Genomic DNA, 25,526 nt, shown 5'->3' on the forward strand with positions numbered 1-25,526 from the left:
GCATCCGGCACTTTCAGGAACAATAAATTCCCTCACTAATCTCACGAAACAGAAAAGAGCTATAAATGACTTACCTGTTTGAAGCTTATGGGCTCTGTATTGTATTAAACATTAACCTGCTCTTCCAAGCCAAACTACTGACTCTCCTGATAATTCTGAGGCTCAGGCAGCCAAAGAAAAGGAGTCTTTGTCAGACAATGTTTCATGAAAATCCCTTCAGCCATTTTCTGTTTCTTTGTGTTTGCTTGGCCCTGGGGTGGAAGCCTCGCGTGCTGCTTGCCCAGCCAGTCTCCTAGAAATACAGGTCATCAAAGGCCCCACGAAGGAATGCACACATGTGGTCACACACGATCTCATGCACGCACTTGCACACAAATGCAGCTGCATGCATGCATGTGCCCAATCACGCACACGCAAAATCCACACTGTCACATACATCCAATCACATGTGCATATGCTCACAGTATAGACCTAATTACACACATGCAAGGAATTGCAGGCCCACAAATTTGTGAGAGAACATGACCACTGTCTTTCTGCACCATATACACCCATTAATGGTGTACTGTTTCAGACAGCCCCGTCCACGCACATAACCAGGGATACAGAGGTAAGTAAAATAGCCCATAGGGAATGGCAGTCGATTAGCACACAGGAGATGTGAATTCTACCCGTGACTTGCTGTACGAGGTGGGACAAGTGTCTGCGTCCCTGTCTTCTCAAGGCTGTCGAGCTTAAAATCAGCAGAAGTTCCCTGTGTTTGGTAGTATTACTAAGGGGGGTAACTGCAGCAGCAGCCCAGGGCATTGAATTGGTGAGGGGTGTACAATAGCAGCTGCTGGCCAGGCATTGCCACCCTACGTGCTGCCACTGCTTGGGACATTAGGATTAGTGTCCCATGCTTCATTAGGATGTAACAGACTCCTTGAAGTTGTTTATTTGTGGAAAACCGGAGAGAGAGAGAATAAAACCAGCCCCCACCAGAACAGCCTGGAGGAATGTGGAGACCCGCTTTGAAGTTCCTGCTCCGGTGTCCTCACGTATTCCAGGTGAGCGCCCTGACCACTGGGCTACAGCATCAGGCTTTCTCGCTCTGGCCCAACAAACATACAAAGTGGGATACCTCCAGTAGGAGACCCTGAAGAGAACGGCCAAAAGCTAGACGCGCACCTGGGCTGTGAGAATCCCAAGTTCACATCCCGGGTCTGAATTAGTGACCTCAAGTGAGTGCCTTCACCACCCGGCTATTCTGGGGTGCGCGCGCTTTGCCTGAACCCAAGGGACATTTCCTGGCAAAAGTTTGTTGGATCTGGTATGTTTACATTAAACGTTTCTATTTTGACAAGCTGGCATCTTTTGCTCCAAATCACATTTGATAAGAAAAACCCCAAACAGCCATGGCAGGATCAGTCTGCAATGATACAACCATTTTTCCATGTGCTGGGCAACCTCACAAAGCAAATGGACTCCTTGAAGTACATTAAACCATAAGTGTAAGAAAGGAAGTGAATCACAGGCCTTCTGGATTGTCAAAGGCTTTGTTAAAAATAAGGAGAGAGAGGGCATTGGGTTCTCATTATGAAACATGTTTATATAGTCCCAGGAAGGAAGGCTTTTTAGGGCAATGTCCACAAAGCCTAACGTGACTGGTGGCCTTTCACAAACCATAATGTCAATATTTTACTACTTTGTGTAAACCCAATGCTGGTGAAAGTTGCTGCCTTGACAGACCCCAAGGGTGATGTCCTCTCTTCTTCTGGAGCATGCACAAGTGTCTCCAGGCTGCTTTGGGATCATGCCTTTGTGCTGCTGGGGGACATCAGCTCCAGGGCCCAGAGCACATTGCTCTACTGAGATGGGGTGGTTTCATGGGGCAGGTACTTGGCCAGTGAGACTTGAAATGAGATCAAACACACTCATTTTACACTAGCATCACCAGCTGGTGATATCTCATGATTAGTGCTGAATTCAAACTGGGGGCATCCCAGAAGCATAAAAAAAATCTCCTTAGCTCATAAGCAGTTGCTGGAGCAATTCAGGCCTCACAAAACACAGCCTTTTCTAGATGAGATGGTCCCACTAATTTAAGCTAAATAGCTTTTAAACTCATTGAAACCTGTGCAAACTTCTGTGCGGATGTTCTTATTATTTAAACCTGGATCATTTCCATTTAGTGTAAACCACCTCCTAATTAGTTTAAGCTGAAATATAAGAGTCCAGTGCCCCGTTTAAATGAGCTGCATTTAGAGTCATTTTGTGCAAGTTTCTTGGGTAGACCCAGCTCCTGTCTCATTTAATCTTTCTGAGACCTCTTGAAATGTTTCCATTGACTCGAATCAAATTCTGCCTCTGGATTCTCCTAGATTTCAGATTGTTCTTAGTCACTTCTCTTCTTAATTTGCTTTCTCTTTCCTCCTGCACCAACAATGCCTTCAGCCCACTGTCCTTGCCTGATTACTAATTGATCACCATGCGCTTGACCAAAGAAGCAAGCAGAAGCATACCTCTAGTCTCTTAAACAGATCAGGCCTGTTGCCATGCTCAGGCAGTGTCTGGCCCAGGGGTTCCCTCTCCCCCCCCAACAGAAAAAGGGTGAGTGTGTCTGTGGGAGAAGAATCTCGCTTTGCTTTGTAGAGTTGGCTGTCTGGTCTTCAGCTTGCTGATGGGCCATTTCTCTACAGTGATGAATAGCTCCGTCACACACACACACTAGCCCTATGTTGCAAGACCAAGCAAACCTTTTACTCAACCTGCAGCTCTGAATAAGCCTGTCCTTTCATGTGGATTTCAAAAGGAAAGAAGTGTTTACACTGTTCATGCTGACAGGCCAGCAATGCACTTTGAACTAGAAACGGCTTGCCCCTAGAACCAGAAGTGACCGGGTGATCTGAGGCTTAAAGGGAGAAACTCGTATTTTTTTTCCTTCTTGCTGCACAGGTTAAATCTGCTGAATGCCACAGGGCTGGGAGCTGGCAGGGATATTCTGCAGAGCCTGTTTGTTTTCAGAGGGGAAAAGGTTAAAGCACTGGGGAGGCTGAGTTTTCCTCCTACCCCTGCCAGCGGCAGCACGGTTGGGACTGCCCAGAGCTGTTCTTGGGAAAGGTGTGTTCTAAGTAATGGGAGTGCGCTGAGCTGCCCCTCAGCTGGAGCTCAGTGCGGGTGTGCGGATACGGTGTGTAGGAGGAGTACACTTCCCTCTGCCAACCCCTGCCTGCTGGAACAAAAGGATTAAAGCAGCCACACATCACCCTAGTGATTATTCCCTGGGAAGAACTTGGAGAACCATCCCGGCACTTAATTTTGTTCCTATGTAACATCTGTGAGAGCGACAGCATGAGGAAATCATCGTATTCAGGTGAGCGCAGTGGGGCCTGGCTCGGTGGCTGCTGGGTGTCTCAAACCCACCGGCTCTGCTTGCCCTGTTCTCTCTCTTTCTCTCTCGCTCTCTTTCTGCAAAAAAATAAAAATAAAAATGTAACACGTAGAAGCCCCTCTGCCTCTGAGTCTCCCTGGGCCTATCTTGGATGAGAGCCCTCGTTTTGTTGTTTATAAATGAGTCTTTGATCAACGGAGAGAACTTAAAATCCAGAAAGGCAGGTTATGCCAGCCAGCTGGAAATCGGCTTCCCCAGTGTGGGGTCTGTCTTACCTGCAAGACACCTGTGTGACAGTGGAGGCTGGGTTGAAGGGCGGCTTTAAGGGCAGGAGACAGTAACGGCAGCACTTCTTAACATGCTGGCAGCATTTGTGTGATAAGTTTGTGGTTCAGGAGAGACTGGGATTCTCTACAATGAAACAATTGTGGAAATACTGTGTTGGCTTGAATCAGAGCCCCTAGAGCCTTCCCTTCCCCACTCCACCCCCCGCAGTTTTTAAATTACCTCTGCTACCCCAGCTCTCCTCCAGATCAATGCCTCGCTCCCCATGGGACAGCTAGTGAAAGTCCCTGTCCCTGCAGCTGTGGGTGGTCCTGCCAAGGTTACCTTCTGCCTCCTGGAGGGTGAGTCATTAGCGCAGGAGCAGTTTAAAGCCAGAGCTCCTCTCCTCTTCCTTCCAGCTACACGATATGTGGAAGCCTTATGTGCTATGGGTGGATTTTTCTGAAGCAGTTGCTGTACCGCTGCCAAGGATGAGTTGCATCTGGCATGGTGGCGCTGCCCTGAAGCTTCCTATGAGGTGCACCAATGACATTCTGGAAGATGCTGTCAGTGCATGGGAGTGAGGATATGACTCCTATGAAATGTCAGGCATTTAACCCACTGACCCACTGTAGCTTGGGTCCTCGCCGGCAGCCAACCTAGCAGCACGTTTTCCAGGCATATAGCTATGCTCTGCAATGGATTGCTCCTAGCCAGCAGCCTGTGGCTTGAAACAACTTGTGTCGAATTCTTTTCTCACTTACACCCTTGGTACCCCATCAACTTCAGGGGTGTAGAGCGGGGGATGTTACTAGTAGCCTGCAGGCAGCAGCATAGAGGTGTTGTCTTCAGGCCAATCTCTTCCTGGCATTCTGAGTCATCTCACTGAAACCCGCGTGGGCTACACTCGTCACTGGGATGTCAGTGCTTTTTGGAATGGCCAAACTATGCTGATTCATTGAAGCCACACAATGGCCAGTTCAAATCATGATGACTTCATAAACCACAGAAGCAAGCTGGACTCAGTGCCCTCCCTCCAGAACTCCCCGGTGGAAATTCTTGTTATTGCCTATTTGGTTTCAGTATCAATAGGGAATGTTCCTGTCTGGAGTGTTATGTGTTTACTCCCAATGCCAAAAAAAATCTCTTATTAGTATCAATGAACAGGTCCAAGTTCAAGTACTTTGGACTGGAGATCCGTGTATGATGAATACACCACTAGAGGTATGCGTGGTGATTTGCAGCCAGGTCCTTTCCCAGAGGTACTTAGTCAAGACACAATGGCTACCATACATGCCAGGAGGTATATTTTTTCTCTAAGAGAGAAAGCAGGGCAAGGGAAATGTGTTTTGTGCGGGGTGTTTTGTGGAACTCTGGAAGTCGGGAGGGATTCTTCAGTGAGTAGCTGCAGAACGAAAAAGCAGGGGGCAGAGCTGAGGGTAGGAGGAGGGGTTGTTAAGTCCTTCCTGTTTCTTAAAATGACAAGCCAGGTCATCAGCTGGTCTAAAGTGAGCTGTCTCCATTGAAGCTATAGTTCATTTACCCTTGCTGAACTGAAGGTCAGGTGCAGTCAGACTGGAGTATGATGGTGCTGCCAATCATAGCTGCACAGGGCTTACAGATACCACATGGATGGGTCCTTGAGGAAAGCACAGATCAAGAGAAAAGCATCTAATGGCTTTTTGATGAAATCATGCCTTCTTCCCTCAACTTCTGGACACCGCAGACAGGCTAACCTGTACAGCATACATGAATCCTACCATTAAATATTTTAATTCCATCCCTCAAGGAGCCTTGTCACTGACAAATGATCTGAAATTGTGGCTGCCTGCTTTTAAGACTTAATATCCTGGGTTACCATGTTTGCTTTGTACTGATGTGTGCTAGAGTGAAGCCGTGTGTCTGCAGAGTGCCTCACGTTAATGAGATGCATCTCTGATGACATCCCATGAGCACAACTCCAAATAACGATGTTTGAGCTCAATGTTAAGATGAAATGTCATTTGATTAATAATGTTCATCCAGAAGGGACTTGAATTGCATGTGGCCAGCTGTTTGCAAAAAGATGCATCACTTCTGGACCAGAATGTGGCAACTGTTTCAAATGGGAAGGACAGAAGGCTATTTTATCTAATGGAAACAAGAAGGAAAGCTAGGGAGGCAGAACATACCAGTAATTGCATGAATTGAAAGCCGGCCAGGACACTGGGGTTACCACCCCTGTCCTGCAAGCTGCACTATGATTTCTTAATTGGTTGGCTGTACATAAAGGGCTTGTCTACACCGCATCAATCTCCAGGAGCATCTGAGACCAGGGGCCGGGGATGAATCTGAAGCAGCTTCAATGGCAAACTTCCCACTCTGGAGCGTGTCAGTGGACTCAGGTGGGTGGGGTGCACTCAGTCTGGTGCTAACCAGGACATGCTGCTGCTGTAGTACAGACAATCCCAAACAGCCCTCATTTGTATGTCTCATCCCAAGAGACCGCATTCCCAATAGCATAGCCCCCCAGATTGCTGGGGCCAAGGCCTGGACTCTGCAAGACACATCACAGAGGGAATTATACAGTATCCCCTACAATAAATTGGGTTTCTTAGAGGTCTACCATCCCAGGACTGGCCAGATCCAACCCTTACCAGCTCACAAGTCTGGCAGCCACCTTGAAAGGCTAAAATGGTTTTCCTGTTACTAAGAATCCTGATACTTCACAAAGCAGTGATTTTGACGCATTAGTACCATAGCTCATTGACTGCGCGGGCACTCAGAGTGGGGCTGTTGAGAGGACCAGAGAGATGAGTGGGCAACTGGCTGTAACATGTAAGCTGAAAAGACTGCATCTTTCTGTCAGCACCGCACTGTGGGGTTTGAGCTCCAGCCCTGGGAAGCCAGATGCAAGCAGGAGAACCACCAATAAATACTCCAAAGCAGTGTGGTTTTCAACCTTTTTTAATTTGCAGACCCCTAAACAACTCTGAATGGAGGTGCAGACCCCTTTGGAAATTTTGGATGGGGGTGCAGAGCTCTTGGAATTGCAAGTGTGGGTACTTTTGATTGATCATAGTCATTTGTTGCGTACCCCTTAGACGTAGTCTGTGGACCCCCATGGGGCTTGCAGACAACAGGTTGAAAACCACTGCTCTAAAGCAGCTTGCATTAGGAAGAAGCAAGCCCATTGCAAACACCATAGAGGGGGCCACCAGGCTCAGATTTAAACTCCTCAGGTTCCAGACTTGCCCCTCTTCTCCTCAGTCTTTTACTGTGGATCTAATCCAAAGCCCATCAAGTTCAATGGAAAGATCTGCACGACTTGAATGGATTTTGGCCTGAGTCCTATACCTGTTGGGAAGGTTCCAAGGCTATCTCCTGCCCTAAACAGGATTTACCTTTTCTGAAGTACTGCAGGCAAAATCATTATACATCTGCTGTGGCTTTTGAGTGCTTGCCATGTAGGTGTGGTTGGGACAGAGAGTTTGCCTCAGATACTTTCCTTCTTACCAGTAAAGAGACGCTCAGACCTTTGTGCTTTAGCTTCAGGCAGCTACAGCTCAGCCCTGCAATGCTCTGTTCCTGGAATGGACTGGGGCTGGGGGGGAAGCGAAGGAAAAAACCTTTACAAACATCAGAAGGAATCGTACAAGGGAAATCAAAGCAAGTACCCACTTCGAAGCCAGTTCAAACTCCTTGTGCTTGAAGGGTTTATTTTTTCAGATGCTTGGGGAGAGCAGAATTGTTAGGAGCTGCTTTAGTTGCCTTGGGATGCTATTTTTTAAATAGATGCTCCCTTTTCTGGGAACTCGCAGAATCATAGAACGGGGCTGGAAGGGACCTCAGGGGGTCACCCACCCTAACCCTCTGCATCCCCATAAATGCAACAGAGAAGCAAGGCACATGAGACAAGATGCCAGAGTGGCCTTCAGGTTACCTCTAAGCATGGCAAAAATTGTTTCACCAGGGGCTGCATGTAATTTTAAGTTTGCGTAAGACACTGAATACAGTCTGAAACGGGTGTCACCCCAGGGACTGTGTGCGATCCCTGGGCTGAGCTGGGAAGCGGGAATGGGAGAAACTCCACTAATTCCGGGACTGTCTTGGGGGTGGTATGTGACACTGTGGGTATCCTAGTCTGACACTGGCCTATAGTTGCCATACAAATAGGGACTGATATTCTGAAGATGCTGAGCAATCTTGGATCAAATCACTGGTAGCTACATGTGTTCAGTGCCTCTGTAAATCACTAAACTACTGTAGTTCCCATCTGCATTGCGCTAGTGGTGTTGTTGAATGCCAAGTGGAAGAACACAGATTGGACACTAGGATAATTTGTTTTGCTCTGTACAGACTGAGGCTTTCATAACTACAGTGCTGATAGTTATCTGCAGAAATGTATTTCTCCAGGGGCACAGGATAGCAGGCTTGTACATGAAGAGCCAGGATTTTCAGAGCTGCCCAGGGCTGAATTTTGCATCTTCAGACCCTGCAATCAGAGCCAGATTTTAAGATGAGTGTATCTACTATTTAGGCACCTAAATAAGAACTGCATCCTCAAGAGTCCTGAGTGGCTGATGGTAACTATTTACCACTGCACAGCAACATTACACAGCATCTGAGGCTGTATCCATCCTGTAGCTGAGAGCGATGATTGCAGCACAGGTAGGCAGGCTCCAGCTAGATTTAATCTAGCCATCAATTAATTAACCCAAGAGTGCAATGAAAAGGTGATGGGATGGGCTTCAATGCAATGCCTGGGCCTCTGCAAGCACCCAGGCTCCCTGGTGTTGCTGTGCTTCTGAAAGCTAATTTGGACAGACCTATTCCGGCTCAAAGGGCCCTTCACACTGCAGGACTGACATAGGCTGAGATGGCAAGTGGAAGGGACTGTTTGGAGCTGAAGTGCACCAGGCCTTCAGGACGTGGAAAGTAATTACCTTAGTTGGAATTCAGCCAGGACATTGGGATTATCACGCCCACTACTGGATCAAAGGTCATGGGGCTTTGAAGGCTCAAGACTGCTGTACTTTACCCAGGGAAAATCCCTGTTTATTTCAATAGCATTTTGTCTGTATAAAGCAACGAGTGCTGGAGAAAGCTGCGTGAATTACTGCTGCTCGGGTTCACTGGCAGAACCAAAAACACTGAAAACATATTAAATCAAACCAAATATTTGTGTTTCATTCCGAGGTTTTTAGCATTCAGCTTTGACGGTCTCTGCAATGAAAACATCATTTCAAAGTAAAACAATCATAATTGTTTCATTTGGAAAAGGCTGAAAACTGGATGTTTCCAAAGATGGGTTTTTCCCTTTTTTGTGTGGCCAATATGATGCTCTGGGTTGAATCATTTTCAGCCCCCTTAAAACTGTTTTTTGGGTGAATATTCACAAAAACAATGCTCTCAGATCCAGAACTGGGTCTCTAATGACCAGAGGTTGTCAGCACCTCTGTCTAGCTGCAGTTACCTACTGCGGGAATGCACAATTCAGTGCATGCTTCATCACTGCCAGATTAACAAATTGACATCCTTCATTATTACCACCCATCCCTGCCATTAGGAACTTCAGTGCCTGGAACTGTGACATGCACTCAAGCACATTCATGCCTACCCTGTTATTTTTCAGTAATAGTGCCTTAATAAGGGTCGCCTTTGAACACAGAGGGAATGGAATTAGTTAACTGAATACTCTGAATATTCTGGATGAGCAGAGCCCTTTTCTGAGTCATTTGATTAAGCTGTGGTATCTATCTGTCTATCTTAGGATTTGTGCTTTGCTTATCACCAGGTGCATCTACATGAGCTGCTTACTGCGCCGTAACCTAATAACACTGCACCGTAGCATGCTGCTCAAAAACCATGCTAATACACTACTGCACAGTGTTGTTAGGCTATGGCTCAGTAGGCGCCACAAAAAAACCATGTGCCAGTGCTACTGTGCAGTAACTGTAGTTACTGCGCATGTAGTTAAAACCTCATTAAGCAAGTACTAAACTAAAGGTGTAGACATACCCATTGTGAATCTGAATGCCTAAGAAAACAAAGATGCGGTTCTTGTAGTTCTCTTCATTTGGACCCTTGTTCTGCTAAAGGCTGTCCTACCAGAGATACCAGTTCCTGGGTGGAGCTCCCCTGCAATGGATACGGCTCTTCAGGAGCACTGGTTTCTTATTCTAAGGTTAGGTTACTTAGGAGTGCAGGGGTTTCATTCCCTGTTTTTTCACTCCAGGGTTGTTTCTGAGTGATGGACTGCTTACATACTGCTCTAGTAATGTAGGGTGGTTGTTGTACGTTTGTACTGTGGTAACACCCAGGAGCCTGAGTCAGGGAGTGGACTCTTTTGAGTGGTCGGTATTGTACGTACATAGGAAAAAGACTCTCCTTACCCCAAAGAGTGTAAGGGTCAGATTCTGTTCCATCTATTGGGTGCATAAGTGGACTTGTGCAGAATTTAGTCCATCTATTAGGTCCATAAGTAGACTTGATCAGGGTAGACTAGTTCATCCTGCTCAAGTTCCTGAAAAACTGTTAATAGAGAAGATAGGTGGATCCATCCTCCTCACTGTTTTTTGTCACCCAGTCTCAAGGGTCAGCTGACAACATGTTAGTAAAGTAGATGCATTAATAGATTTTCATGACTTGAATGAGGGGTGGGGAGGATAGAATTGTACTTAGGCACCTAAGTCCATTTAGACACCTAAGAAGTGGAATAGACTCTGGCCATAAGTGCTTAGCTTTGTGCATTAGTGTCTTGTTGAAGAGGTGCAAACAGGTGCTGTAGATGCAATACTGTGGTGGTGTTTTGTGGGGCTATGGGACCCTGTTCAAGTCATGAAGCATTTGCTTTCAGAATATACTTTTAAGGTCCAAGATTTAAATGCCTGCAGTGTCCCTGAGTTGAGCCAATGCTGAATGCTCTGGAAATCCCACCCATAAGCAATTGCATAGATCTTGGCCTCATGTCCATGAGGCAGATCACTCAGTTGCTGCTAAGCCCCCGCTGGAGTTCAAGGGTGAAAAATCTCCCACTGGCCTCTGTGGGGCCTGAATATCATCCCTGGGCTTCACACATTGGTGAAGGAAAGTATTTCTACTACAGCAGTGATGGCGGAATAATAATTTTTCTGGCAAAGTGCCTGATGCCTGCCCCAACCAGCTGAACTGCTGGTTAGAGAATAACTGACTTGGATTATGAGTATATTTTTTTTCCATTTCATTGTTTATATTAGAGGTAGAACTTATCCTGCTGGGTGATTATGTTCATTACAGCTTTAATAAATGATACCCTAAGCTCTTTCTCCTTCATCTGGGCTTTCCTGGGTTGAGCCCTAGAATCAGTCACTGAATCCTGGAATAGAAAAGTAGGGCTGGAAGAGACCTGAGGGAGTCATCTAGTCCAACCCTCTGCTCAAGGCAAGAGCACCCCTGTTTAACCCGCTCTTAAAACCTTCAGGAATAAACTCTCACACAAAGCTATCGGGCATTATGCCTGAAAAATCAGGAACACCCTTTAACTTGTCCCAGGTAAAGCAGAGGGATAAGAGTCCAGCCAGTGTCCTGCTGCTGCAAGGACAGGAAGTCATTTATTAATATACACTGAGAGATGTAAGGAAGAGCTTAAAGCAGCTTGGAGTTTCAAGCACATGACACACTTCCCTCTTTTCTGCCCATGACACCTCAGTGAGGACAACTAAGGACATGATCAGGCTGTAGCCCCCCACAGTTAGAATATGCAACTCTTTCTTGGATCTACATGCACTTGGACATTCCCAAGAACGCCATTTTTGCAGCCGTGTAGCTTTTTTTCTTGTCTGGTTCTCTCTTCTCACGGTTCCTTTCTCTTCCCCAGGCTGAAGGAAGAACCCCATTCAAACCACAGACTCCACGGACACTGGCTTGGTCAATAGCAACCAGCCCAGTGGCCATAAAGCTCTCGCTACCTGGTGGGATTCAAGAGTGTAGCAGCCTTAAAGACCCAGTATGGTTGTTCAGGGAAAATTAATGTCCTAAACTGTGACAGAGACTTTTTTTGAAGTCTCTCAATTCTTGGAGGGGTATCAGAGTTTCTTTCCTGTCCTAATTGTTTAAGGATAATATTAGGACCAAGAAATGCCCCATGCAGCATCAGTGGTCCATTGAGGGAGGCACTGCATCAACACGCTGTAAAAGACGGTCTCTGTTCCAAAGCTCGTACAGTCCAAATCTTAACTTTGTTCTGTCCTCCTAACAATGTGGCTGATGTTACAGAGCAATGGTTCTCACCCTTGTTAGACTCAAGGCACCCCCCAGAAAATATCAGCTCTTAGCTTTCACTTGATTTTTGGCTGTGGAAAAACAATAGAGCAATTCTACTGCAAAGCAGTCAGACTAGATCACACCAGGTCAGAACGTTTTTGACGCTCTGGATTCCTAGTTGAAATTTCTGGGTTTATTTTGTGAATCATGCGTAAGTCTTTGCATACCTAACAGTGCTAATATTTCACGGTTCCCTTAGAAGGATCTCACAACCCCTGGTTGAGAATCGCTGTTATAGAGGGCATCTGGACAGCTTTGTTAAGAATAAGTCAGTTTTATTGAAGTTCTGGAAAGAGAAAAGCAAGGGCAATGCCAGGAGCTTGTCTTCTCTTAAGCTGTAATGAGAGGACGGTTGTTACAAAGACAAGGGGCTTTGTACTTTAGCTTCAGGGCACTGGAAACAGCCTCTGTGATTTGCTTTGCCCAGTCACATGGAGCAAAGGAGACCAGAATTCACATCAGTGAGAGAGCTCATAATATCAAAGGTCAGCAGCCCCCTGTCCAAGCCTGAAATCTCCTAAACAAAAGGGAAAACAAATAGGATCCAGTTCCCGCCGAGAAAACACTTGCTCATTGTTTTAGGCAACTGCGTCTCCGAATAGGCTGTACTGCGAAGTCACATTTTCCAGCCCATAAACAAAAGCCACGGGGTCCTGTCATGTTTGATCATTCTGCCTGGTGATGGTTTTTAGCAAATTAAAACACATGCCTCTTCATTTCCTTCTTGAGTCACTTCCCCTCCTGCTGCACCCTTGCCTTTGACCTTTGGCATTGGTGTTGCTGTCAGTATTATTAGATGTATGATAGTCACTTCAAGGGATCCCCCCAGTCATCACTGGGACTGCCAGGTGCCAGACAAACAGAGAGTAAGAGAAGTCCTGCACCACTGAGCATACAGATGAACAGACTGGACAGACATTGGGTAGGAAAGGAACCAGAAGCAATGAGAGGAGAAGTGACTAGCCCATGGCCGCACAGCAGGTCACTGGCAAAGCCAGGGACTGAGGTCCCAGTAGACCATGCTGCATTTCCAGTTGGCATTTCATGACATGGAAACAACGCTTAAAATTGAAACAAAGAATAAATATTTCAGTCGCATTTGAATTGAAAAGGAAGAACAGACGTGCTTCTTATCCATGTTCTCCAGCCAGCAGTATTCCCAGAGAGCCACAGCCAAGTCTGAGTGCCAGCCCACCCTGAGCTGTGGACATTTTCAGAGAGGCCCCCGGCCTTCTCATCCAAGAAGGCTGTTGTGTGTCCTGCTGTGTATTAGCACTGTACATTGCTAGGGCACTGCCACATGCCTGGACTGGTTGTGTTGCCCTGTGATACTAGGAAAGGTGTCCTGCAGACAGCTCAGAAGGGCATGCTGCTGTATCTTTGGCCATAGCATCCTTCCAAGGGTTCTGGCACTGCTTCCCCCAAGACCCAAATGCAGGGGTGAGATGCTTCTGTGGACCCCATATGGCTGTTGCAATGGTGGCATTATTTACTTGGTGATCCTGGCAGGATATACTGCTGCTGCATGAGTAGGCCCTGTGGCTGTGATGTTGGCATGGCATGCTTCCTAGGCATCAGAATGGCAAGCTGGCAGGACACGCTGCTACCACAGTGATACAGCACAAGATGGTGTCATCATTGCTGTAGGCTGGTGCCAGATGGGGTGATGCACCTCACTAAAGCAGTATCATGGTACGCTGCCAACTGTGCTATCAGCAGGGCATGCTTTTATGGCACCCGCTTTGCCTGCATCCCACGGAAAAGTTCTGCTGTAGCTAATATGATATCCTGCCACCTTTCAGGAACCAGCCCAAAGAGAGCCCCAGCCCAGCAGTAAGTTACAGCATGATCTGCAAAACCAGGCCACCTCGCAAGGAGTCAAGTAAGAAACAACAGCAGGAAAAAACATGCAGCTCAGGAGGCTGCCTCAAGTGACTAACCCCTCTGATGTAGAAGTCTCCCTGGGCCCACCCCCACCCTGCCTGCCCTTCATGAACCAAGCAAGAAACACCACGTGGAACAAGGAAATGCAGCTTCAGAGCATAACTCCCCTGCTGAGCTAATGGCAGGCCTGGGACAGGGAAATGGAAACAAGCAAACATCCGTGTCTTTTCCTCACTTCTTTCTGCTGCCTCTCACCAGGCCTGGTCTTGCCCGAGTGCCAGCCAGCCTAGTTTGTGAGTTTGCACACACGATGATACTCACAGACCCAACTCTGTTCCCCTTGAGCTCATTTGCAAGATCCCATGGATCTCAGCTGGAATAGGTTGGGACTTGGTGTCCCTCAGCCTGATCACTGCTTGCAGTCACCAATTACCCCATCAGCAAGGAGAGCTGTTGGCTACAATAGAGTAAATGGTGGTTTCTGCCTGAGCCTAATCTTCCCCCTGCCCAAAATCAACAGACATTTATTTTTGCACAGGTTCCAGAGATGGTGCAGCATTTGTGGTGGTGGAGAGGGCTTTGCTCCTCTGGGCAAGAGGGAAGTATGACCTCCCTCCAATGCTTTCTTTAATGCAGTAGCTTTTCCTGTTGATGGGCTCCTCCGTGGTGCTCATTAGACCACAGATTCAGTGCAGTCGTGGAGAAGGCATTCACATCACTCAGCCAACCAAGCATAGCAGAGAAGGCATGGATTGACTGACTGGACATGTGAACCTGAACTCCCTTCTTTCATATGTGGGGGGGAAGGGGGATCGCTACCTTATTTCTAAGGCTTGTTGGCATCAGGGAAGCCTGTGCTGCCACCTCTGCTCTGAATAAACAGGTTTCAGTCTCTGTGGCTGCTGGACTGACACCTTTCACTAGCAGTAAATTCACTTTAAGAAAACAATAGGGTTTTTTCCTGCCTGCCAATCCCAGGAAGAGCAGTCAGGACTCCTGCACACACACACTCCCCAGGAATGCGGCCTTCTAATGCAGTACTGTGAAGAAATCTGAGACTAAAAGCTGCAGCGCAGTCAGAGAGAGCACAGTCACCAGTGAGTCAACACTTTCCCACAGTGGCAGGGGAGGCTTCATAATGACAAGAAAGGACCTGGGGACAGGAATTCATCACAGCCTGGGAATCTGCTTCCCGCTGTGTAACGCATCATCTGGGCCACAGCTGGTGACAGGACGGCAGCGTTGCCGTTCCTGCAGCTCCTGGTAGAAGCTGTGCTAATCCTGCGGTGCAAGAGGGAGAATCACAGCTTGGGTTCACGCTGTACAGTTCGAAAGCATCTTTCATCCCTCGAGTGACTTCTTCGGTTGCGTTACCTGGGTGCAGCGAAAGGCAGCCAGTGCCGGGGAGGAGGCAGCACCTACTTGCCCTCCCTTATGAAAAGTCTGAGGCCGGACCGGGGAGACAGGAGCTTGTGTCCAAGTTCAAAGGACCCCCTCTCTGAAACCCCGCGTAGCTGGCTCAGAAGTCTGATGGGCCAAGACTGTGCTGCCATGGTTTAGAGCTGCACTTTAAGGGCAGGCCAGGCATTTCCATCCTTGTGTTCAGAGCGTGAAGCCACCTCTTCTTCCCCAGGCCCAGGGTTAAAGTGAAGGAGCTCGTCGCCTGTCAGCTAGGTGCGGTGATGTGTATGCTTTAAGAAGCTAAGCTGGAACCAAGGAAAGAAAGGCCTTTGTTTCCAGGGTTATTCATTATTCATTTATTTACAGGAAACATTTTCTGGGACTCAGAGTTTGTTTAGAAAAGGAGGCTTAGAGGGAAGACACAGTAAATAATTGTGATGGAAGTGAGACAGCTCCACAAAGACCATAATCCTCGCAGGGAGAGTACTGATGCTTCGGGGACTGAGAGATTAGCAGAGACTTTGGCCCTGTTTCCTGACCGGAAAGAAGGAGTACATTGAGTGAACATCGAATGGCCAGATTTTCCAAGGAGTCGGCTTCCCTGAATTACGTGCTCAGCTCTTGGTGGCTCACGTGGAGATCCAGTGGATCTAAGCCCACCTCAGCTGGCATGGAGATGCTCATGAACTTCAGCACTCATTACCCTCTCAGCAGCAGGGGAGGACCTCTCTCCTAGCAGCCTGTTGAAGTGGGACAGGAGACAGTGCTGGGGAAGGCCTAATGGATCCAGCGGGAAGCCAAGCTGGACTCTCTGCAGTAACCCACGGGCGCTGCCCCAGGGTGTCGTTTACCTTACCTCTGATGTGGCAAGGGAGTGGGGTCCAATCCGTCTGTTATGTAATGGCTAGAATAACAAAAGAATTGAGTGCAAGATGACCTCAGCAATTACTGCCAAGAACTGGCGCTGAATGATTCAAGGGCTAAGTTGTAAGTGCCTGAACATGTATAAATTAGAGTTGTTAAGCAAAATGACAACTCTTTCAGAGTTTCGGACCTTGCACATGGGAGAACATAGAGTGGAATTTGTTCCACTCCACTTAGCGCTGATGAAAAGCCCTGAACTGACAGGTCTTGGGGTGGGAGTCATCGGTTTAACCACAGAACGTGTACCTGGATCGGCAGCGAGCTCCTCTACTGGTTCAGGAGCTGGTGCTAACAATGGGAGCAACCAGTGGCAGCTGGAACTACTAGAAGTTTTCTGATGGAAAGTACCAGTTTGTTGAAAGCCAGATATTTGCAGAAATGTGTCAATTTTGGCCAAGTCATGTTTCAGAAGAAAGTATTTTGACAAAATCAAAACATGCGGGTTCAATTCTTTGTTCTGAGACCTTTCTTTTCATTCTCTCAGTTTTTTATTCTGTGCCATAACATTGGAAAAAAATTAGGAAGAAACATTTCAGTTAATACAAAGGGATTCTTTTTCCCCCTGAATTCTAATTCATGTAAAAATTTTAAGTTTTTTGGTTTGGTTCCATTTCAGAATATCTGGTTCCCATTAAGCTCTGATGGCAACTGAGTTCTACCCTGAGCTCTTGTTTCTTGGTTGTAATACAGAGGTCCTTATGGTTCAAACAGATGCTGGGTGTGTGCTGAGATTTATCAATGCTCAGACAGGCTGGAATACTGTTATCACTTGTAGCTCGTTAAACTGCTCTCTCTACTTCCTGTCATTCAGCCAAGGCTATATTTGTGAACACTTCCTCTGGACTGAGTACTAATTGTTTAGTGCATAAACCAACAAGAGTGGTTGGCTGGGTTGGCTCCATTTCTTCAATGCTGGGAGATGCTGCTGATGCAGTTTGGTTGCAATGGGATGTCATGGTTTGGGTGGTCTTTCCCATCTAAATTGGCAGCTGCAATACAGGGCTGTGATTTATTTCCTGGAGGGGATTTTGGGTGGATAAACCTCCTGACGGTGATGTAAAATAATCTGACAGGCGATTTCTGCAGTTAATATTGTGAACTATGAGCTCATTCATAGCTGCTTTGATCCATCTGTCTAGCAAGGTTTCTAGCATTCCTAACTTGGCATAACTGGTATGTATTCCTCCAAGCACGCCAGCCTATCTCACATGCCGTTTGTTACCTGGGCAATCAGCATGAGGAAATGACATACCATAGAAAGTGAGATCACATATATGCAGACATGTGTCCCACAGCTGAGAGGTTCATCGTGGCCACAGACAAGATTTACATTTCAAAGCATTAACTGTAGCACTGCTCAACAAGGTGATGTTGCCAGCTTTTTATTATAGTATTGTGAGTCTCACGATATGCAGTGATTTATTAAAGCCCCAGCTCCCTGATTCATGTGGCTGCATAAGTATCTCAGTTGGGAAATGTGACCTGAGCAGAATGTAAAAGGTCAAAAAATGACTAATTCATTAAAAAAATGGTACCTTGGAGTTGTAAGCTGGGAGCATGCTGCACCAGCAGAGCCAGGAGAGTTGCAGGGCAGAAGAAATAGCAGAGGGGCTGCAAATGGGGTGGAGGGAGGAGCACAAGGAAGCTAATGGAGCATTTTCCTGTGCTTTTGGCCCCAGTCACTTGCTCCCCTGGATGTTTTGCTGGCCAACAGACTTTCACAAAAGAAATTGCTTTACCAATTGAGTGATCTCCTTTCTGGATGCCCCAGTGACAGAGGTGTGAGCCATAGCACATTTCTCTCCACCATTAGGGTTGATTTACAGGCATGTTCAGTATTTCTTCAGCTCCTTCTGCACATCTGCTATGTGTGAAGAGGGTCTAGCAGGGAAAGGAAAGGCTGAATATGTTCAACTGAGCTGCTCCTCTCTGGAACCTTGTTAAGAGCAGGGGAAGTCAGGATGATAGCAAAGACTCATCAGGTCTTCAAAGAAACAAGGGCTGGAATGAATTTAAACAGCCACTAGTTTTACTGGGGGCATAGTGCAAGAAATGGAACGAGAGATGTGATAACACTTCAGGAAAGCAATATGTATTGGCAACTATCACTACACTTTTAGTTTTCTTTCTTGTTGGAAGAAGGGAAGTTAAAAATAGCTTGGCCGCAATGTTGGGATAATCCAACGGTGGTATTGCAATGAATTCTGCTTTGAGAGCAAACCTTGCAGCAATATTACACAGCTGAGCAACTAACTCCATTTCTCACTAACTGCATAATGGCCCATTGCTTTGCCCTAAGAGCTGTCTCGATATAATCACGGTATACATGACACAAGCTGCATTTTGTAGTTGTTATGGAAATTCCACATCTGGACACAAGGGCAGTAAGATTAATTTGGGATGGACTTTTAAAAAACTTTTTAGCTGGACAGAGAATAACAGAAGTGAGCAGCAGCAAAGGAAAACAAAGCTTCTCTTGAAGAGAGTCAGGGAAAGTCAGAAGAGGTTCATTTATCACTTCTTAAGGATCTGCTAAGTGCAGTTGTGCAGCAAAGTAAAGTTACTGTCAGGGGGATAAACAGAGCTAGGGTTCTGGCTCTTCATTTTGGGAGTGTGATGTGTGGGGCTGTGTTGTGATCCCCAGATTGCACATCAGAGTGGAGAGGATTTGGTTTTCACCATGATTTTGGGCTTTGCTGGTTACTACATGGGGCCAGGAAGGATTATTCCCCCCTCTTGATGCAGAAGTCAGGGTTTGGGTTTATTTTTTCCATCTTCCACAGAAGCACTGGGTGTTAGCTGCAGACGAAGCCAGGGATTTTGACTTAGGTGTGCTAATTCTCCCGCGGGGACTAAAAAACCCAAAGGTTCTTGGCTAGAGACTCTTGATCTTCTGCTTAGGGGCAGACAAATTGCCACATTTAGGATCAAGAAGAAATTTTTTCTTATGGTCAGATTGGCATGGACTGTAAGGGGTTTTGATTTCCTCTGTAGCAGAGGGCATGGCCCTCATCCTTGGATTTCTCATGTGTACTACTGCTGTCCTCGAAGCAGCAGGGCAGCGCCTATGCCCTAATGCCTCTACTTTATCTGGATGGTTTGTGTGTTCTTGGTGGTTTGGGGCATTGTTAGTGGTAGTTGTCTGGGAGGGCTGTTTGTGCAGTTTTAGTGAGGGATGATCCTGACTGGAGCAGGGGGTTGGACAAGGTTGGCCTCTCAGGGACATTTCCAGCCCTTCTCTTCTAGGATACTCTGATTCTAGAAACAGCCTCAGGGGACCAGAAATGGCATCCCAACAGCTGACTCCCATTCTGCTCTGAAGGGGAGTGAAACAGGATTCCTTTGTACGGATTTTGGGCCTTTTCAGCAGAATTTTCATGTTTAGTCTCTTTTCTTATTCCAGCTTCTGTCCTCCTCTTCCCCACAAACTATGGACCACAAAGGTCACAGACGCTGGAACCCTTGGTTTACCCATCGCCTTTCTTTCCCCTCTTGCAATATAGTTAAGGGGACTGTATTGTAAAACTTTCTTGTGGAAGGTGAAACCTGCCGTGTTGGGTTTGCTTGTGTTTCTCTCTAGTCTAATGCCTACCTGTCATGGTGGTACCTGAGAAGGATACCTGTCTGGTTTTCAAGAACTTATTCATCATAGAGTCACTCAATTTTCCCAGGTGATCTCAACAAAACTGATTTGGTAAAAACAATAGGGATTCATTGGGCATGCTACTCAGTCTTGGATGTCTCAGCGCCAGAACAGCATCAGGGCCTTGATGAATGGATGGACTTCCTGATCCTGCTTCAAGGGGAAAGGAAAGGTAAGCGAATTAACAGCCGACTAAGGATTCAAAACGGAGGAAGCAAGCTGGCTTCTCATTCTGGAGGCCTGGGGACTGGGCTCTTCATCCTGATACTTGAAAGATAAAGGGGCAAATGCAAAGAAAGGCACCGAGAAGGGTTTTAAAGTGCGAAGGCACCACTCCCTCTGCCATCCGGGTGTGCTTTGGAGCTTCCAGCAGGCCCCCATCTGCAGTCGTCAGCTGCCTAAATATCTTAAAAAATTCGGAATAAAATGCAGTGAGCACCACTTGAGAACTCGCAAACTATTTAAAGCATCAGTACTGTATTTTCTACTGGGTAGAAAGGCAAATTTCTTCTGGCCCGGAGCTGTCAGGGCTGATCTGCATGTCAGCTGGAGTGCTGCAGCGGTGGTCTCCCCTGGGCTGGTAGGCGCACAAGGAGAGCGTGTAGTTGGCATCCAGGACTGCAGTGCTCTAGTGGGGCTGAGGGAACCAAGGGTGGGCAAGAAGACTAGATTAGCTGGCTAGTTTGCACTGTTTCCTCTCCACATTGGAGTAGTTCCTTCCCCCAAAGCTGAGCCTGTCTTTGTTTTGTTTCTTCAAGGAGATGTCGGGAAGATGAAAGTCAGCAACAGAGACCTTGATTTCTCTTCCTGAGGCATGGGGCTGCTCTTGGCAAAGCAAAGCTTCAGGAGCCTCCCTATTCAACCCTTCCTTACCAATGCCACCAGCAGCCTGGCAATGAAATGAGATGAATTTGCTCCTTAATGGACACCATCCTTAGGTTAGATGAAGCAAATCAAATATGTGGGGCACTGAGGCTCACAGGTCACCTTGCTGAGGTGTTCACTGGTCAAGTTATAACTGGCTGAATGGTTTAAGTGCCTCCAGGTGCTGTTGAGTATTCTGCGTAGTGGCCATTATGTACCAGGTACTGACTGTAATAGGTCATTACTGCCACTGTAGCATGTCTGAAGTTACTCAGCACATGGCAAAGCTGCTTAGTTTTGCAGGAAACTAGGTGCAGAGATGCAGGAAAGGTTCAACAAGCTCTTGGGAGAACCCAAGGAGTCTAAGAAGCCTACAAATCAATTGCATTTTATCCTGATTTGGTTGCAAACATTTTTCACCATTTCCATATTCAAAAAACCTTTGAAATTCTGGACCCAATCCAGCTGTCTGGGAAGCCAAGGGAACTTTTTGTGCTGAATGTAATGGGGTTTGATTGAGGACTCTTGGCAAGGTTTAATCCCAACCCCATTGGTTTCAGTGGGCTTTAGTTCAGGTCCTGAGATACTTAGGCAAAAGGAACTTAACTTCAGCTGAGCCAGGAAGCTAGAATTCCTCCTCCCCACCTGTTAGCCCACTCTCTTTCTTTTGTCAAGGCCCAAGGTTGGCAGCCTTTTTCTTCTTCTTTCCTTCTTTGAATAGTCTCCTGATTCAGAAAAATCCCTCGGTCCCTCTAAAAACAAAGGGGCACCTGGATTTTTGGGCCTCCCTCCTCCTTTCACCAACATAACCCAGGAGTTGCGGGGGGGGGGGGGGGTGGCTTTTGTGCTAGAGAATGGAGGGTTTCCGTCACGCATTGTTGCATTGCTGAGAGCGGACTGGGGAATTAAGCTGCCCGTGACTCCTGCTCCTCCCAGTGCTTCACAGAGACTGGGATCAGTGTCCATTTTGGCCCCTCTCAGCCTGGTTCATGAGAAAACAGAGGATGGACAAGCAGTTTAAGGGATGACGCATGCACAGGCCAAAAAACAGCTGGGAGATTAACCTCTAGGTCAATAGCAGCCCTGGCAGTGTCCCTCTGAGCAGCCTGAAAGCCTCAAAGCTCTGCTGCCTGGACTATAGGCCCAATAAAAATTTTGATCAAATAGGGCCCAGTGTCTCCAGGCACAGAATACCCTTCGCTGTCCCCCTCCATCAGGAGCCACTTAGCCCCAAGCAGGATTATGCCCTTTCTCTCTCAACCTTTTCTCATTTTGTCTTTTTCCACTTTTTCACTCTGCATATTGATGTCAAAAGGTAACGAGCCTGGGACCCAGGGAGACGAGAGGCCTGAGTTTGAACACAGACAAAGCACTGCCTGGCTCCTAGACTTTGGCCCTGCCCCACGAGCGGGAGGGATGTAGCTGTTTTCTGGTGTCCTGGTGATGGATGCCAGGGGTGCATTTGCTGAGGTCTTACAGGTTTCTTCTCACCCCCATCACACGTGAAGCTCCAGCTTTACCACTGGCTGAGTTTTGTCTGTAAAAACAACTTCCCACTTCTGTGACACCTTCCAAACCCTTCCCAAGTATCAACGAGCAGAGCCTCAGAAATTGCATTATTTATTTATTAGATGCATGTGCCACCCTTCCTGGCAAGAGCTTGAGGAACCTTACGGAAGAGTTTATAAAATGAGAACAAGGGAGCAAATCAAAACCAATGAGACAGAACAGGATAACCAGAACAACTTATAAAAGCCAACAGAGTATTAACTAAACTAAACTATATAGGAAGCACCTCACCCCTACTTCTTCCCCTTAACCCCCCCTTCTCCCCCCCCCAAAATAAATACCAGCCCCAATATCCCAGCTTATCCTTGGCTGCTAAAATCCCACCCAAATAGGAAGGGTTTATCCTGCTTCTGGATGACACCCAGTCTCACGCCCTGGCAGGAGGGATGGCGTTTCAGGCCTGAGGTGACTGACTACCAAGAATGATCTTCTACGTGTTTTTGCTAAGTAAGCTCGGAGCATTGATGGTGCTTGCAGGAAGTTGCTCTTGACTGACCTTAGGGATTGAGATAGGGCATAATGTAAGTCCCTAAAGTATATCGGACCCACGTCCTTTTGGGCCTTATCGGTCAAAACCAACACCTTGGATTTGAACCCAAAAAGCTATTGGGAGCCAGTGTAGACTCTGGCACACTGGGGTTACATGCTCCTAGGATACCTATACATGTGCATTGAGGCTGCTCTGACGTGCTGTAACTACAGTGTGTCAGAGCAGAAATCGCGTCTGCTGGAGTGTAGTAATTACCATGGTCCAGTGGACTCCAGAGTCATCTAGATTAGCATTCCCATGCTGCAAAATGGTGGTGAGGACACTTTAACTAAAGCTTGTTCAACAAGCTTTAGTTAAAGTGCCTCCACTGCCATTTTTCAGTGTGGGGATGCTGATACATGTGACACTCCCGGTGCTTTAATTAGGGCGGCTCTTGGAGCCACTCTAATTAAAGCATCCTCCCCCACCCCACCCCACCAAGCATGTGTATAAATGCCCCTAGTGACCCAGGCCCTTCAGAAGGTGGGCTGCCACATTCTGCACCAGCCCCAGTTTCCGGATAGTCTTCCAGGACAACCCCACATAGAATATAGTGCTGTAGTCTAGCCTTGGAGGTTGTGAAGCCCTGGATGACGATAGCTAGATCCGAATGTGAAAGGAAGGGTCACGGTCTTCTCACCATATAGATTTCATAGATTTCATAGACATTAGGGCTGGAAGGGACCTCGGGAGATCATCGAGTCCAGCCCCCTGCCCAAAGGGCAGGAAGTCAGCTGGGGTCAGAGGATCCCAGCAAGATAAGCATCCAATTTACTCTTGAAGGTGTTCAATGTAGGTGCTTGAACCACCTCCAATGGCAGACTGTTCCAGACCTTAGGGGCTCGGACAGTAAAGAAATTCTTCCTTATGTCCAGCCTGAAACGGTCTTGCAGGAGTTTGTGACCGTTCGACCTCGTCATCCCTTGGGGCGCTCTGGTGAACAGACGTTCCCCCAGATCCTGGTGGTCACCCCTGATAAACTTATAGGTGGCCATCAGATCACCCCTGAGCCTACGCTTTTCCAGGCTAAAGAGTCCTATGGCTCTCAGCCTGTCATCGTAAGATCTGTTTTCCTGACCTCTGATCATGCGTGTGGCTCTCCTCTGCACTCTCTCAAGCTTCTCCACATCCTTTTTGAATTGTGGAGCCCAAAACTGGACGCAGTACTCCAGCTGCAGCCTCACCAAGGACGAGTACAAGGGGAGAATGACGTCCCGGGATTTGCTCGAGAAGCATCTATGGATGCACGCCAGTGTTTTGGTCACTTTACTAGCTGCAGCATCGCATTGCAGGCTCATGTTCATCTTGTGGTCAATGATGACCCCCAAGTCTTTTTCTTCTGTAGTGCTAACCAATGTAGCACTGCCGAGCCTATAAGGGTGCTGCAGGTTTTTCCTCCCAAGGTGGAGAACCTTGCATTTTTCGGTGTTAAACACCATGAGGTTCTCGTCTGCCCATTTGCTGAGCTTGTCCAGGTCAGCCTGGATCACCCGCCTATCTTCTGGCATGGATGCTTTGCCCCAAAGTTTGGTGTCATCGGCGAACTTGGCCAGTCCACTCCTAACTCCAATATCCACATCGTTAATGAAGATGTTGAACAGGATGGGTCCCAGGACAGAGCCTTGAGGGACCCCACTGGTTACAGGGCACCATGATGAGTGACGGCCATCGATTACAACCCTCTGGGTCCGACCACGAAGCCAATTTCCCAGCCAGCGGATCGTGGTGGAGCCAAGGCCACAACCGGCCAGTTTGGCCAAGAGGTGATCATGGGATACCAGATCAAAAGCTTTTTTGAAGTCAAGATATATGACATCAATCTCTTCTCCGTTGTCCAGGTGATAGGTCATCTGGTCATAGAAGGAAATGAGATTGGTCAAACAAGACCTACCCGCAACAAACCTGTGCTGGCTGTCCCTTAGGATGTTAGCCTGGGCCAGTCCCTCAAGGATGGCCTCCTTAATAAACTTTTCTAAGATCTTCCCCAGGATAGAAGTCAGGCTAATGGGCCTGTAGTTAGCCGGATCCACTCTCCTCCTTTTCTTGAAGAGCGGCACCACATTGGCTTTCTTCCAGTCTTCGGGCACTACACCAGAGCGCCAGGAGTTTTCAAAGATCCGTGCCAGGGGCTGGGCTATGACGCTCGCCAGCTCCTTGAGTACCCTGGGGTGCAGGCTGTCAGGGCCAGCTGACTTGAAGGTATCCAGCTTCTCAAGGTGTTCCTTCACGGGGTCAGCATTGATGGAGGGTAGGGGATCCCCCTCACCCAGATTTCCCTGTCCCATAGCAGGCATGGGCATCCCATGTGACTGATGAAAGACTGACGCAAAGTACCTATTTAATAGGTTGGCTTTTTCCTGGGCGTCAGTTGTCAGTTGCCCCATCTGGTTTAGCAGAGGTCCAACATTGCCCTTGCTTTTCCTCCGGCTCCCCACATATCTGAAAAAGGACTTTTTGTTGTCCTTGATGCCTGAAGCTAGTTGGAGTTCAGTTGCAGCCTTGGCTTTCCTGGTTTGCTCCCTGCAGGACCGGACCAGTGCGGAGTAATCCTCGTTGGAGGTGAATCCCGTCCTCCATCCTTTGTAGGCTTTCCTTTTTAGCCACAGTAGGTCCGCTAGGTCTCTGGAAAGCCAGGGGGGCTGCTGTGCCTTCTTGCTGCCTTTCCTCCGTGTTGGAATAGATTTAGCTTGTGCACTGAGGATCGCTTCCCTGAGAAGCAACCACTCTTCTTGAACTCCCATCTCCCTGGGGTCATGGTCCCAGAGGGCCTGACCGACAAGCCTCTTGAGCTT

The 25,526-nt window shown here is 47.5% G+C and overlaps 1 protein-coding gene across 1 annotated transcript in view; it reads left to right on the plus strand.

Annotated features, from left to right (window-relative positions):
• Positions 1-3,318: 3,318 nt before the first annotated feature.
• SEPTIN9 (septin 9) overlaps positions 3,319-25,526 on the plus strand; it is a 241,120-nt gene continuing 218,912 nt past the window's right edge. Inside the window, exon 1 of the mRNA XM_090059005.1 lies at positions 3,319-3,355. Within this exon, the coding sequence (XP_089915131.1) occupies positions 3,334-3,355 (22 nt within the window). The 5' untranslated portion in view covers positions 3,319-3,333. The remainder of the gene's footprint in view (positions 3,356-25,526) is intronic.

This window comes from Crocodylus siamensis, chromosome 8, assembly GCF_052110815.1.
Source record: "Crocodylus siamensis isolate JL-2025a chromosome 8, ASM5211081v1, whole genome shotgun sequence".
In the NCBI taxonomy this organism is placed as follows: Eukaryota; Metazoa; Chordata; order Crocodylia; family Crocodylidae; genus Crocodylus; species Crocodylus siamensis.